This window comes from Podarcis erhardii (genome assembly GCF_964252035.2).
Source record: "Podarcis erhardii genome assembly, chromosome: 3".
Taxonomy (NCBI): Eukaryota; Metazoa; Chordata; class Lepidosauria; order Squamata; family Lacertidae; genus Podarcis; species Podarcis erhardii.
The window spans coordinates 113,196,801-113,212,883 of NC_138507.1; the positions used below are offsets into that span (position 1 = coordinate 113,196,801).

The 16,083-nt window shown below is 47.5% G+C and overlaps 1 protein-coding gene across 3 annotated transcripts in view; it reads right to left on the reverse strand.

The window, feature by feature from the left end:
• Positions 1-13,939, reverse strand: part of EFEMP1 (EGF containing fibulin extracellular matrix protein 1) — a 73,868-nt gene extending 59,929 nt beyond the window's left edge. For 2 of the 3 annotated variants that reach the window (XR_014154560.1, XM_081854870.1), the window contains exons 1-3: positions 13,741-13,937; positions 3,439-3,528; positions 2,585-2,672 (exon numbers count right to left, since the gene is read on the reverse strand). Coding sequence is in view for 1 of the 3 variants with exons in the window: in XM_081854870.1 (XP_081710996.1) it covers positions 2,585-2,668 (84 nt within the window). In the remaining 2 variants the exon portion in view is untranslated. Of the gene's footprint in view, positions 1-2,584; positions 2,673-3,438; positions 3,529-13,740 lie in introns of all 3 variants that reach the window. The other variant, XR_014154559.1, reaches the window with a different exon arrangement.
• Between the last annotated feature and the right edge of the window lie 2,144 nt (positions 13,940-16,083).

The window sequence follows — 16,083 nt, forward strand, 5'->3', positions numbered from 1 at the left end:
ATAACTTAAACAAGGTTTTAATTACAAAAAAACAAAAACTCCTTATACACTAAATACATTAACAACAAACCAGACCCAACCACCAACCCAACCCCCAGGGTAATGGGAGAGCTAGGTGCTGCTCCTTATATACTACATGCAAATGCTGACACACCTTAATCAATGCAACTCAGCAGCACCTGCTATGTTTCACAGCTGTAAAGCTGGGTCTCGTTATCTTGCTCTGGCCCTTGCTCTGGCCCCTTAAAGACATACACATTAGGTGGAACAATGATGAACCTTTACATTTAAAGAAACCATTCAACACTATCATCTATATCTATCTATCTATCTATCTATCTATCTATCTATCTATCTATCTATCTATCATCTATCTATCTATCATCTATCTATCTATCTCTATTTATCATCTATCTATCTATCTATCTATCTATCTATCTATCTATCTATCATCTATCTATCTATCTATCTATCTATCTATCATCTATCTATCTATCTATCTATCTATCTATCATCTATCTAATCTACCTTAGGGTTGCCATATGTCCTCTTTTTCCAGGACTCATCCTCTTTTTCATGGGTGGAATTGTCATAGTGATCCATAGTTAAAAGTAGAAGTCAGCAAATATGCCCTCTTTTTTGCTCTTCAAAATACGGCAACCCTATTACATCTGCCATACTAAGCACAGTGTTTTCATAGTAGTACTGATGGCAGGGAGTGAGTGAACGAGCGAGCGAGAGAAACCCTCGAGTTAATAAATCAGCTTGTCATGGCGAGCCAAATCCACCCCTGCCGTAACTTGGTAGGCACTCACGGCGTTTGCTCCAGCTAAGAATCTGTCTCAGCATGTTGACGCCCTTGTTGCTCAACACACTGGGCTGCGGTGGGTTGTTTTGAGTAGCTTTGTTACTCAAGGAGTTTAAATCGGAGGCAGAAACTAACTCTCCCCCCCCCCATTTATTCACAGGTGATGCTAGAAGTCTGCCAAATCTAGCAGCGAGCTGGAAGGGAACAGGCCTCGAGTGTAACTAGGGGGCAAGAGGGCAGCTAATTGCATTACAACCCCAGCTCTCCAAAGGAATGACAGCATCTTCGGGCTGAGGAAACTGGAGTTACTGTAGCTATAAAAAGGCCTCTGAGCCCCAGAGGAAAAAACAGCAAAACTTACTGAATCTCCCCAATGCCCGTTTAATGCACAACGAAAAATCACGCCCAGTTAACAACCCAACGGGGAGCACTTCGCAGATGACTTATCCTCAAGAAATCCCATTAACTTCAGTGTGATTGCTCCGCTGTGGACGATCAGCAAAATCAGGAACACAGGAAGCTGCCTTGCACTGAGTCAGAACATGTCGGTCTTAACCCGGTACTATTGACAACCGATGTCGACGCACGGGCAGAAGGAGGTCGTTCTCAATATGGAGATGAGGGACCGGTGGCCCTTCTGAGGTTGTTAAGACTTCATTTCCCATCACACCAAGGCACGGGCAATGCCAGCTGGGGCTGATGGGAGTTGGAGTCCGGCAGTATGCAGAGACCCACAGCTTCCCCATCCCTGTCTCATGATATCGCAGGAGGAGAGAGGCAAAAGCAACAAACGATTAATTGTGAGACTGAATATTCGTGCAGTAGGCTGGAGGAAGAGACTAAGGTGTTCAGCAAAAGGCTTCCTGCATGATTCTGGAAGATCGCAGGGTCAGCCTCAAATTTAAAAGAGGATTGGGCAGAGGTCTTTTTCAGTAGGAACTCAGGGGAACTGAGTTCCCTTCCCTTTTAAAAATTAAATAATTGTTATTCTTTTTTTGTCTTGGAACGGTTATACACCCAACGCCTGAGCCAAAAATCCACCTATATCTGCAGTCAATAAAGTTGTGGCCATTTCTAATCTAGATCACTGCCTGCTTGAATTTATTAATCACATCTTAAATTTAGCCCCTGCCTGGGGTGGAGGTGGCACCGTTTAACTAACTAACTAACTAACTTCAACACCTTTTTCCCACAAAAAAGCACTGGGATTGGGTAACTGTTGATGGGGAAGACCCTGTGGAGCCATTGCTAATAAAAAACTAGGCCTTACTAGGTTATACAGACCAGTTGGCATCTGCTGCGGTGTGAGGTGGGTTCTGAGGAAGGATTTGAAGGAAGAGAAGCTGGGAATGGTACTATGAATAATGTTCTGTGCTGGAGTTCCAAGAAAAGGGGGAAAGCAGGTGTGCTTTGACAGCTGAAGAACATCTAAACCAGGAACACCCAAGAAGGCACCCTCCAGATTCTACTGTGAACCGCCCTGAGTATAGGGCAGTATATAAATTCAGTAAATAAATAAATAACAAATAGATGAATAAATATTGCACTCAGACTCCCATCAGCACCACCCAGCATGGCCAATAGCTAGGGATAATGGGAGTTGTGGTCCATCAACACCTGCAAGGCCACAGGTTCCCCATCCCTGCATATGAGGATGCATTTATCGTTTAACCTCGTGTGTAGTTTGGCCCCCAGACAGATTCTGGTACTATTAACTTCTGTAGGATTGCTTTGAAAGCCCTGTAGTAGACAACATCCCGCCCCCCTCAACTTTACCGTGTATGTGATGGTTTCATCTCCTTCCTGTCCATGAACTGTAGCGAGCATCAATGCAGCGAGGACAGCGAACAGCGCCATCATGGATCTTAAAAGAAAGGAAACCCAGTTTAAAAACAACAACAACAACACCACCACAGGTAGATGACAGGCAGGCACTCCTAATAGCAGGGAACTGAGAAAGGAGGCCTAGCAGATGCCTGGGTTTCAGTGCAGGATCAAATCTGTCTCTCGGATGTACCACTTCAGAGCAGTGTTTGGACTGGTTCAGCATTCACTGAATTAGTTCACTGAACGACACCTAAAAGTAGGCCCCATAATTGCTGGGTGACCTAAATGTGAACAAAAATTTTGGAAACAGAACTTTGAACGGTTTATAATTCAACTTCATTTTCTTAGATGTGTTCTTTTAAACCAGGCATTTAAATAAAACCACACACAAATATGGAAGATCTGCTCTCTTCAGCAGAATAAAATTTCAAAAAGGTAAGGTAAAACACTTGATTATAGGTTATGCCCACATAAACATATATATATATATATATATATATATATATATATATATAATATTCTGTAAGATGAGATGCTCACTACAGAGAAATATTAAGAATGCACTCCTGTGTTCTGCTTATAGGCCAAATGTGAGTTAAAGGTGAGAGCCTCTTAGAGCAACTGGTCGGACACGTTTCAGCATAAAGTCCTCTTCAGCGGCCAAACAAATGTACCTGTGATGGGAATGATTTACCTTAACTTTGTATTTTTGGAATTTAAAACTAAAAAAACAAACCCAGAAATGCTTCACAGAGCGACAAAGATCTGTAACTGTACCCTAGGAGAGAAGATGGGGAAATTACCTGATGAGAGCGGGCAGAACTGAGCCCTGAGACAACTAGGAGAGTGTTGCTTGTAGTTTAGTGTTGCTCCAAGCTTGTACCTTTCTGGAACTGAGGAGGGGAAGGCAACAACACAGACATTATTATAATAACTGTGAATTGTGCCTAATGTAAAAGCCCCTGTTCTCCAGAGACAGATTCTTTTCTGTTTGAACTTCATTGTCCAAATTGCTCAGGTCGGTTCAAAATGTTCCCATGTTTTTGTCCCAGCGAGGCTGCAAGCTCATGTACATTTTACATCTCCACTGACCACAATCAAGGACTTACTTCCAAATAAACATGCATAGGTCCGTACTGTGTAAGTGTTTAAAAGCAGGCCCAGTTCAGCAGACAGCACTGGCCAGCCAATCTCTGGGATTAGATTCTCTGCAACCCTTTATCTTACTCTTAACACCTCTCAGCCCCAGCGATTTGAACTACTGACTGCATATGCCAGCAGTTTGATTCGTCGATTGAACCGAATCAGTTTCCCTGCACATAGAAAACTAGGGTGTCAGGGAGAAGGGTAGACTAGAAGAGGGGTGGGGATCCCATGGCTTCCAGATATTGTTGAATTGAAACTTCCGTATGATGTACCATTGGTACATCACACCAAGTAAGCTAGCCAAAATGTATAGGAACCAGGATAAAGTCTGCTGGAAATGTAAGGAGAAGGAGGGGAACTTTTTGCATATGTGGTGGACTTGTTCTAAGATTAAAGCCTTCTGGGATATTATATATAATGAACTGAAAAAGGTATTTAAGTATAACTTTAGTAAAAAACCAGGAGCTTTTCTGCTGGGGTTAATTGAGGAAATTCAAGTAAAAGATGTAAGCTTGTTTATGTATGCCACAACGGCTGCAAGAATACTCCTGGCTCAGAAATGGAAGCAGCAAGAACTCCCCACATTGGAAGATTGGCAAGTAAAGATGGTTGAATATGCAGAGCTGGCTAAGCTGACGGGAAAGATTTGGAATCGGCGTGATGAGCTGTTCCAAAAAGACTGGGGCAAATTTATACTTTATATGAAAGAAAATTGTAAACGGTTGAAAACGTTTGTAGGTTTGAGTTGAAATGTTTTGTAATGGGAAATTAAGGAGCTGATTTACATATAAGAAGGTGATTGCTAAAAGATGGATACAAGGTAAAAAAATGGATATAGGTATGCGAAGAAATTGGTAAAGGTGTGTGGAAGTCTGTTAGAGGGAGGGAAGGAAGTTGATGCATTATTTAAGCAATGCTTCAAGTTATGGATTCCCCCCCCCCCTTTGATGTAATGAAATATAGAAAACTTAATAAAAATTATATTTAAAAATAAATAAATGAAACTTCCGTATGAAGGGGTGTTGCAAGCATACAGATCCCAAGGAGGGAGGGGTCCTGATTGGCTGAGGACCCCCCCCCCATCCTAGCATGGTACAGCACAATGCATTTATGCTAATATAGCCTCAAAGGTCAACAGCAGGGAGCCCGGACTTGAATTCTTTCAATGCACAAGAAGGCTTGAATTGAGGCCCCATATTATAAGTGTCATCAAACTGCTTTCCTCTCTCAAGAAAAGGAACAGGGGAAGATAATTAGGGTGGTGTGAGCTGAGGGATGTTTCAAAAAGCACATGCAAATAAGCTTTTTTTGGGTGTGTGTGGAAATATCCCCTTGTGATGGGTAGCAATGTCCATAGAGCATGAGACTCTTAATTTCAAGGTTCCAGCCCCACATTGGGCAAAAGATGCTTGAATTGCAGGGGGTTGGACTAGATGACCCTCGTGGTCCCTTCCAGCGCTAAAATTCCATGATTCTATGGGATGCCTCAGGGTGAACACATCCTACGGAAGGAACCGCCTTGTCCCACCCGACTCAGCACAGAAGAATGGGAACTGCTTCCTTATGATGCAAGCTTATGTCTTGTAAACAAAGCAACCACATTGGCAAGATAAAATTAAAAAAATTCCTTCCAGTAGCACCTAAAAGACCAACTAAGTTAGTTCTTGGTATGAGCTTTCGTGTGCATGCACACTTCTTCAGATACACTGAAACAGAAGTCACCAGACCCTTCTATATAGTGAGAAGGTGGGGAGGGGTATTACTCAGAAGGGTGGTGGGAATGGGTGATTGGCAGATAGCTGTGATGAGCCTGTTGACGACTCTTAACGACTGCAATAGGTCTCACAGGAAAAAGCAAGGGGTGAGAAGGTGAAAAATGGCTTTGTCATAATGAGATAAGAATCCAATGTCTTTGTTCAGACCAGGTCTCTCCATGGTTTTAAGTTTGGTGATAAGTTGCAATTCAGCAGCTTCTCTTTCCAGTCTATTTCTGAAATTCCTTTGTAATAGAACAGCTACTTTGAGATCTTGTATAGAATGTCCTGGGAGATTGAAGTGTTCTCCTACTGGTTTCTCTGTCTTGTGATTCCTGATGTTGGATTTATGTCCGTTTATTCTTTGGCGTAAGGTTTGGCATGTTTGTCCAATATAGAGAGCTGAAGGACACTGTTGGCATTTGATGGCATACACAATGTTAGACGATGAGCAATTAAATAGTCCCGAGATGGTATGTGTGATGTTGTTGGGGCCAGTAATGGTGTTGTCCGGGTGTATGTGGCAGCAAAGTTGGCATCTGGGTTGGCAAGGTTAAGTGTGTGGTCTTCGCCTCTCCTGGATATCTGCCCTTCCACCTGGACCTGCACCAACGGGCCACTGCAAATGATGGCACGATGGAGAAATCAGCTCCTGCCCCACTGCTGGGGGGTATGTGTGGCACAAGGGCCTATATACAACCAGACAGCCCCACTTTATGGAAAAGCTATGCAAGGCTTCCACTGCTCTCTATACTTTGCCGAAGGGCGAAGCAACTTTTTAATTCTTAAAATCCATTCCAGGTTGATTAGAGGGCTTTGTTTTAATCCGCGCTGGTGCTTAATACTGATTTTTATTGCTGGCCTTAAATTGACTTGCTGTTGGTTTCACATTAGTTTCTATGGGAGACTATTCACACGCTATGGGAGTATATTGTATTTTAAAAATGGGGTATCAGAGTTTTTAGGGGGGCTAACCAGGTTGGGATAGCTGGGATAGCAGGCTTGTTGGTTTTGAATGTCTTATGAAGATTCCCCCCCCCCCAGTTTCGTTGTTCTGAATGGGACAATGAGAATAAAGATTCTTGCAGAACCTCCAAGTGTCCCTATTTCCCAGGGGCATCCGTAATTTAGAGAAGCCGTCTGGAATGTCCCACTTCTCCTTAGGATGTCCCTATTTTCATTGGAGAAATGATGGAGGGTATGAAATTATCCAACCAATGTTTAATTATGTTTTTTATATATGTTGGAAGCTACCTAGAGTGGCTATGGCAACCCCGTAAGATGTGTGGGGTATAAATAGTAAAATTATCATTATGGAATGGGATGTCCCTATTTGCACTGGAGAAATGTTGGAGGGTATGGAAGTGGGGAATAGAATCTGGGATCTTGAGCATTTTTGTGGGGCCGGAGGGCGTGTAGCAGCTTTTGAGAATACCACATGGTAACGTTGGAGCCACTGCCAATATTGCTGTGACATTAACATATGAGAGTGCTGGAGGTGAAATAGTTAAACAACTTACCCAATCAGAACCCAGGGGGGTGGAGTTAGAGGGATTATAAAACCATCTCTGGGAGGGGCAAAGGAGTTCGTTCATTGGGAGTTGGGTGGTTGCTTGGAGTGAATTGGGATAGAGTCTGTGGGTAGGTTGAGTTAGTGTAGTAAAATAAGCTGAGTCAGGAACAGTTAGGGGCTAGGAAGACAAGTAAATATCTGAGAGGTGGTTTAGTGAGTGAGAGCAGGGAGCGGAAGTTATAGGTCTGGATAGGCACCCCATGATTGTAATGGACCGATACCGTTTATGAAACCACACGCTTGTTAAAGGTAAAGGGACCCCTGACCATTAGGTCCAGTCGTGACCGACTCTGGGGTTGCGGCGTTCATCTCGCTTTATTGGCCGAGGGAGCCAGCTTACAGCTTCTGGGTCATGTGGCCAGCGTGACTAAGCCGCTTCTGGCGAACCAGAGCAGTGCACGGAAATGCCGTTTATCTTCCCGCTGCAGTGGTACCTATTTATCTACTTACACTTTGACGTGCTTGTGAACTGCTAGGTTGGCAGGAGCAGGGACCGAGCAACGGCAGCTCACCCCATCGCGGGGATTCGAACCACTGACCTTCTGATCAGCAAGTCCTAGGCTCTGTGGTTTTAACCCTGACTGGACTCAGTATTGTACCAGGTAGGGCTTGGGTGGTGGCAGCGAGAAATAAAGTGGTGGCACAGGGATCAAAAGGCGGTGAAACGTCCGGGGACCCTGTGTGATCGCCACAATTGCCAGTAGGCAATTCTGATCTAGATGGAACTGTGTTCTCACTCAATACAAGGCAGACCTCCATGTTCTTATATGTCACTATTGAATTTGCACTCTCTCCCCTCCAGCAATGTGCTGGTCCACATTTCCCAGCCTAAGTTGCTCCTGAGCCCAATGGTGGTGGGAACAGAGGGAGAGAGAGGAGCAGAGGTACTGGGGCCTCTTGCGTCCTCTTTCCAGAGTGGCCAACCACAGATGCAATATATAGGAAGTGTAGGAAGCTACCCTATAATCTTCTCTAAGCAGCCATCAGCGACCACATAGGATCTTCCCATCAGAAAAGGAATGAGAAGCTGCCTGCTCTTGGCAAGAAAGAGGCTGATGGCAGAATTGGCCTTTTGCTATATAACCACCTGCAAGGATCAGGAACAGACCCTCATTATGGGCCAGATATTACATTTATATCAACTAAGCTGGGTCCAGGTTTAAGGGGAAGCTTGGTGTCTCATTTTGGGGAGGGGCCCGCCGACTTTGGGACATGAGACAGTGGCAGCAGTGCTGTGAGCGGCTGGGAGCCACCATGTTAATTTCCCATAATGCCCCTGATGTTGCATCTTTGTGGGGCATTGTGGGAGATGAGCATGGCGACTCCCAGTTGCTTTCAAAAAGGGCTTTGCAGCATCAGCAGCTGCCTAAGGATGCCATATGATAACACCTCTGAGGTATTTTGAGTGTACACGAGGTGGCAAACCCAGGCCAGCCTCTGCGTAATGTGTGAAAGGGCTCTAAAAAGCGACACAAGAAATCCACTCTTATCTCTTGACCTCATGTACAGAGGACGTCCCATTTAAAAAGTGTTGAGCCTGCAATGGTGGGAGCTTTGACACCAAACCTTTGAGCATCAATGCCCGAGTCACATATGCCATATCAACTCCTGGTGCTGTTTGCACTAAATGATGATGGTGCACATGTGAACTTAAGCATACAGTATTATGTATGTGTGTGTGTATCTATCAGTGTGTGTGTATCTATCAGTGTGTGTGTATCTATCAGTTTATCAACTGTATGTAAGGTGCTTGAAGATGTTCAGGTGACAATCAACTCGGAAGTTTAATAAATGAAAAGTACCGTATTTTTCGCACCATAGGACGCACCGGACAATAGGACGCACCTTGTTTTAGAGGGGGGAGAACAAGAAAAAAAATTCTCCCCCTCTCTGCCCAGCGCCCCTTCAGCGGAGCAGCAGGAGGCGCTGCGCAGAGAGGGGGAGAATTTTCCCGCTCTTGTTTTCCCGCTCTAAAACAAGGTGCCGTTCGGGCGGCTACCTTGGAAGCCTGGAGAGCGAGAGGGGTCGGTCCAGGCTTCAGGTTCCTTTCGACCTGCTCTTTGGGGCTGGCAGGGGAAGCCCACCACCAGCCCCAAAGAGCAGGTCAGGGAGCAGCGGAAAGGCGCAGCGGAGGGGCTGCTGCCATAGTTGGCGTCACCTCTCCAGCTGGGCTATGGCTTCTTTTGCCCCGCTCGCGCTCTCCCAGCTGGGGAGGTGACGCGCGGCTATGGAGGCTCCTGCCATAGCCGCGCGTCACCTCTCCAGCTGGGAGAGGGTCGCGGGGCTATGGTTTCTCTAGCCCGCGTGCGCTCTCCCGGCTGGAGAGGTGACACGCGGCTATAGAGGCTTCTGCCATAGCCGCGTGTCACCTCTCCAGCTGGGAGAGGGTCGCGGGGCTATGGCTTCTTTTGCCCCACGCACGCTCTCCAGCCGGGAGAGGGTCGCGGGGGGCTTCTTTTGCCCCGCTCGCGCTCTCCCAGCTGGGGAGGTGACGCACGGCTAAAGAGGCTCCTGCCATAGACGCGCGTCACCTCTCCAGCCGGGAGAGGGTCCGGGGGCATTTTTTTCCCCGCGCGTTCTCCCGGCTGGAGAGGTGACGCGCGGCTATAGAGGCTCCTGCCATAGACGCGCGTCACCTCTCCAGCCGGGAGAGGGTCGTGGGGGGCATTTTTTTCCCCACCCGTGCTCTCCCGGCTGGAGAGGTGACGCGCGGCTATAGAGGCTCCTTCCATAGCCACGCGTCACCTCTCCAGCCGGGAGAGGGTCGCGGGGCTATGGCGTCTTCGCTCCATAGGACGCACACACATTTCCCCTTCATTTTTGAAGGGGAAAAAGTGCGTCCTATAGAGCGAAAAATACGGTAACTCAAATAGAAAGCATAAGAAGGCAGGAGAGTTTTGTGCTTAGAAATAAAGCCCTGGTCTGATTCTATGATTCTACGATCACACATTGAAAACATAATACATAATACATCTCTGTACTGCAGCATCTGCAGCTGGTTCACACCCACATTGTCCTGAAATGCATCTCTAAAACCCGGAACTGCCACACTAGCATATGGCAATTTTTGCTTTCTTCCATCTTCAACCTTGGACAGAAGCAAAGGGAGCAATAATCTTGGGAAAGAATGCTTTCCCCTTTCTTGTGACAATATGTAGGGGAGTTACTCCCCAATATTTTCTTTTCTTTAAGTGTTCAAAGGTAGAAACAACAATAATAATACTGGCCTACATCACAGGGGTGTTGTAAGGACTATCACAATAAGGTATGTGAAAAGCTTTGGGCAGTATCCAGTGCACTCGTCCTGTCTGCACAAGGATTTGCACTCGTACAACAGACCTTTTTCCTTCCCTCCTCCTCCTCCTGTGTGTGGTCCATGCCCTCTCCAAATCTGCTCCAGAAGGTTGGGGGAACCCCAGAACCGTGGGTCAGAACACCCCTGCACTGCCAGAACAATTCTTTGGATGCATTCACCCCTTCAAATTCTGCTATATAAATTGTAAGTATAATTATGTGAAGGTTGCCAGAGGTCCCTTCTGCGACGCTTCCTGTTTCCACAAAACACAAGGGCTTGAGAATTCTTTTACTGGATCAGATCAAGGTGTACAAAATCCAGTGGATATGTTTCTTATTTCAGCCCCATTCCAGTTCTAGAGTATTCTACAACTAGAGTATTCAGACTTGTTATCAAGTGTCTTCTCTTAGGCAATGCATCTTCTGGTTCCAGCACAATATATCTCATTCAGACCCCTTCAGTGCCATCTACAGAAAAGGCTCCACAGGTTCAGGGCTTATGGTCTTGCAGGAAGCAACCAACATTTACCCCCACCCCCCTTTAGTAGTAGTGGAATATATTTAGGGCAGTCTTGCCAATAAATCCACCAAAGTTAGAAACATTTTACCTGCCTGTTCGCTACACACATACACCATTTGCAGCGTATCAGCAGCCTTAAAAAGGAATGCAGAAAGGGAACTTTTCTCTTCCATTTTACAGAAATATTCCTGTTTGGTCACCTGGAAAAAATTCTTACTTGCCACAGGCGAAACAGCAAGTGGTTAATTTCAAGGTCAATCAGCGACCTGGATGCAAAGTGCAATCAGCTAGGATCGGCAGGCTTAAAAAGGTAAAGGGACCCCTGACCATTAGGTCCAGTCGTGACTGACTCTGGGGTTGCAGCACTCATCTCGCTTTATTGGCAGAGGGAGCCGTCGTACAGCTTCCGGGTCTTGCGGCCAGCATGACTAAGCCGCTTCTGGCAAACCAGAGCAGCGCACAGAAACGCCGTTTACCTTCCCGCCGGAGCGGTACCTATTTATCTACTTGCACTTTGACGTGCTTTCAAACTGCTAGGTTGGCAGGAGCTGGGACAGAGCAACAGGAGCTCACCCCATCGCGGGGATTCGAACCGCTGACCTGATTGGCAAGTCCTAGGCTCTGTGGTTTAACCCACAGCACCACCCCCAGGCTTACAGCGGCCTAAATTCAGCACGCGGCATAATGCCGGTGCTTAACGTCCTATGCTAGAGGATGAATATCAGGTTGGTCCAAAAGGTTGTCAGAATGTCAGGCAAAGCTGCCATTTTGTTGGCCCAACTCAGACAGGGATGCAGTGGGAGGGTGTGTGTGGAATCTGTGGCCCTCCATATGTTGCTGGACCCCAGCTCCCATCAGCCCCGGCCAGCAAGGCCTGTGGTGAGGGATCATGGGAGTTGTAGTCCAACGAGATCTGGAGGGCTACAGGTTCGCCATCTCTGATGTAGCAACTAGCAGCTATTTTTGCAGGACACACCCCACTCTCTTTCTCACCCCCACCCGTTCACCCCATTCATACAGTATCCATTCATTCTCACTCAAACATCCCGTGCCTCCATTCAAACACATGCGAGGACGAACCCCATTGATACAGGATCCGTTCTCCACACACCCTTTCTCTTACACCTTCCCCCCTTTCTCTCACATAACACAACACCCTACCTATCTAGGTCCCCCACATTTCCTCCCCTGCTTTCCTCCCCCATCTCTAAAAATTTAAAGCAGGTACGAAGGCTGTGGGAATGCCTCCCTACTCCCAAATGCTGCCAGCTGGAATGGTCTGCCTCAGGGTAATGTAGCTGCAAAACCACCAAGTCCTTGCAGCTTACCATTTTACCTGCTTCATCAAGAACTGGTGTCTGTGTGTGTGGAATGTATGGGCACAGAAAGAAATGCATTACATTCTAGAATCAACCCCCTGCAATGGAGGAATATGCAGCCATCCTATACGGGGATCGAACCTGCAACCTCAGCATGTAACAGCACCATGCTCTAACCAACTCCCTGGCTTTACTGATTTTCTTTCTTTTATTACCACATCCATATGCCACTTTCCCTCCAAGGAGCTGAAGGTGGCATACGCTGTTCTTCCCTTTCCCCCATTTTATCCTCACAACAGCCTTGAGAGGTAGGCTGGGCTGGGAGGGCGTGACTGGTCCAAGGTTACCCTGCGAGTTTCCTGGCTGAGTGGGGCTTTGAACAGGTGTCTCCTCAATATGCAGCCCAACACCCTGACCCCTGTGCCACTCTGGCTCTCAACTACCAGCCAGCCCCCTTATTTTAAGAAAGGTATCCTTCCTTAAGTCCAGAAACCTCCCCTCGCCCCGGAGAATAAAGTTCCAGGTTGCCCTTCCCTTTTGGATATTATTAGTTTTGGTCACCTCTCACTATTCTGATCTATTAAAGTGGTGGACTTGGGGCTCTCAAATTCAAAGCCTCTCTCTCTCTCTGTTCTACAGCATTGTTGTGGCGCCCGCTGCAGTGTGGCCAAACCGGTCACGCTGCCCTAAAACGGCCTCTGTCTACTACCCCAAACAGACTGGACCCTAAACATATTTGAGTTTCAGAAACTGAAGTCCCATGGAATTCAAGGAGAATTAACTCGCTAAAATGGTGTTTAAGGACCACAGAGTTCCCACTGCCTGTTCAGTTAAAGGTTTCTGCTCCATCTCATGTTGCCTCCTGGGCTCTTAGGGAGGAAGGGCAGGATATAAATTTAATATATGTAAAAGCAAACAACGATTGCTTTTCTCCCCACACACCAACCCTAAATTTTCTATCCCCCCTGGACTACAAAACCTTCTCAGCTGAGGGTGGTACCCCAAGTCCTACACGCTGAAAACAATCCCCTGAAGTCGCTCAAGTTTTCCAGTGGATCTAAACGGACTGAGTGAGAGACACGACCCACAAACCACCCCAAGGGGGGAAAAAATCCCCTACACTCCGCTTGCAAGATTTGCAAACTGCATCCACTTCGGCGCACGGAAGATCCTTGCATTGATATCCATTTGCACCCAGTGGCGTAGCGTGGGGGGTGCAGGGGGGGCCGGCCGCACCGGGCGCAACATCTGGGGTTAGGGCAAATCCACGGGTTAGGGGGCGCAAATCCACGGGTTAGGGGGCGCAAATTACTTGCCTTGCCCCGGGTGCTGACAACCCACGCTACGCCACTGTTTGCACCCGCCAATCTCGGTGCGCCAGAAACTTTCCTTTGCAAGAATCTGCCCACCTAACCAAGCGAGGAATCGCCTCTCTTTCTCGCGCCGCCGCTGCGTGCCATCGGAATCCGAATCTGAATCCGAATCCGGGCGCGCCTTACCTGCACAGCCGCAAGAAGGCGATGCCCCTCTTGAAGACCGCAGCTTAGGTGAGGAGGAAAGAGGGCGGACTCCCTTCCCGAAGCGAGCCAGGCTGAAAGACGCCCAAGTTTGCAGAGGCAGAAGCTGGAGAGAGCTGGTGGAAGCTCTCTCCCCAACGGCAGGTTCAGCCTGCGCCTTCGCTGCGCTGCGTTCGCAGATGGAGCGTGTTCCCCGCACCGCCTCCCTTAGCAAAGATCTTTGACAAACTTCCCGGCTACTGTTTGCATCCATTGGACGCCCCCTACCGATCTTCCGCTGACTTGGCCATTTGTGAGAAGAGCCTGATGTCGAAACACAGGGCGGAGAGGTCGCGCGGTGCAAACCCAGAAGGCGGTGAAGGTCCTGTGTGAGTGTCTGGAGGCGGTTGGAGGATGGATGGCGGCTAATGGATTGAGGCTGAATCCTGACAAGACAGAAGTACTGTTTTTGGGGGACAGGGGGCGGGCTGGTGTGGAGGACTCCCTGGTCCTGAATAGGGTAACTGTGCCCCTGAAGGACCAGGTGCGCAGCCTGGGAGTCATTTTGGACTCACAGCTGTCCATGGAGGCGCAGGTCAATTCTGTATCCAGGGCAGCTGTCTACCAACTCCACCTGGTACGCAGGCTGAGACCCTACCTGCCTGCGGACTGTCTCGCCAGAGTGGTGCATGCTCTAGTTATTTCCCGCTTGGACTACTGCAATGCGCTCTACGTGGGGCTACCTTTGAAGGTGACTCGGAAACTACAACTAATCCAGAATGTGGCAGCTAGACTGGTGACTGGGGGCGGCCGCCGAGACCACATAACACCGGTCTTGAAAGACCTACATTGGCTCCCAGTACGTTTCCGAGGACAATTCAAAGTGCTGGTGTTGACCTTTAAAGCCCTAAATGGCCTCGGCCCAGTATACCTGAAGGAGCGTCTCCACCCCCATCGTTCTGCCCGGACGCTGAGGTCCAGCGCCGAGGGCCTTCTGGCGGTTCCCTCATTGCGAGAAGCAAAGCTACAGGGAACCAGGCAGAGGGCCTTCTCGGTAGTGGCGCCTGCCCTGTGGAACACCCTCCCATCAGATGTCAAAGCGATAAATAACTACCTGACATTCAGAAGACATCTTAAGGCAGCCCTGTTCAGGGACGTTTTTAATCTGTGATATTTTAATGTATTTTTGGTTTTTATGGAAGCCAGAGTGGCTGGGGAAACCCAGCCAGATGGGCGGGGTACAAATAATAAATTATTATTATTATTATTATTATTATTATTATTATTATTATGTTTCATATTCTGTTTTGCGCTTCGCACTTCTTCTTTCAATGGAAGGCGCTGCTCGGTAAAGGGATTCCTTTTCAGGGCGCGTTCCAGAAGGGTAGCCCTGCCGTCGTCTGTTTGATAGAATCACAGAACTGTAGAGTTGGAAGGGGCACCAAGGCCCATCTAGTCCAACCCCCCCAAACGCAGTACGTAAAGGGTTTGTGGCACCTTAAAAGACCGGGCGAGGCACAAGCTCCAAAGCTTCTTTCCTCTGTTTCACGAAATGTATACATCGCTTGATTGTAAAAGTGACTGCAAGGAAACTCCAAGCGATTTAGATGGGGCAATAAAATTATCAATGAAAACAACTACTGCATGCACTGAAAAAATTAAATCTGATGTAAAGTTAAAACAGATTGAAATATACATGGATGTTCTACACGTCTAGGTAAGCTTGTCTAAACAAAAATGTTAGCAGTTGCCGAAAGAATGCAGTGAAGGCACCTGCCTGGTTTCCATTGAGAGGGCAGTGCTGGATTAATTGTTGTTGTTGTTGTTGTTAAGTTGTGGGTGAACATATCAGATGACACAGTGATTCTTCAAACAGCTCTTGTTTATTCACAGGCCAGAACAGAACTGAACTGAAGGGTTCAGCCAGCCTGCTTATATAGAGCTCCACTACAATGCAACAGTAACAACTTTCTGTAACTATCCAATCACTGAACGTCACTTTCGATCCCTTATTTGCATATGTGGACCTGAGTGAAAACTATCTGCAGTATCCCCCTGCTGGCCTAGGGGGTGAGAACTTCAGTACATAACAGTAGTCCAAGCGGGAGATAACTAGAGCATGCACCACTCTGGCGAGACAGTCTGCAGGCAGGTAGGGTCTCAGCCTGCGTACCAGATGGAGCTGGTAAACAGCTGCCCTGGAAACAGAATTGACCTGCGCCTCCATGGACAACTGTGAGTCCAAAATGACTCCCAGGCTGCGCACCTGGTCCTTCAGGGGCACAGTTACCCTATTCAGGAACAGGGAGTCCGCCACACCTGCTCGCCTCCTGTCCCCCCAAAACA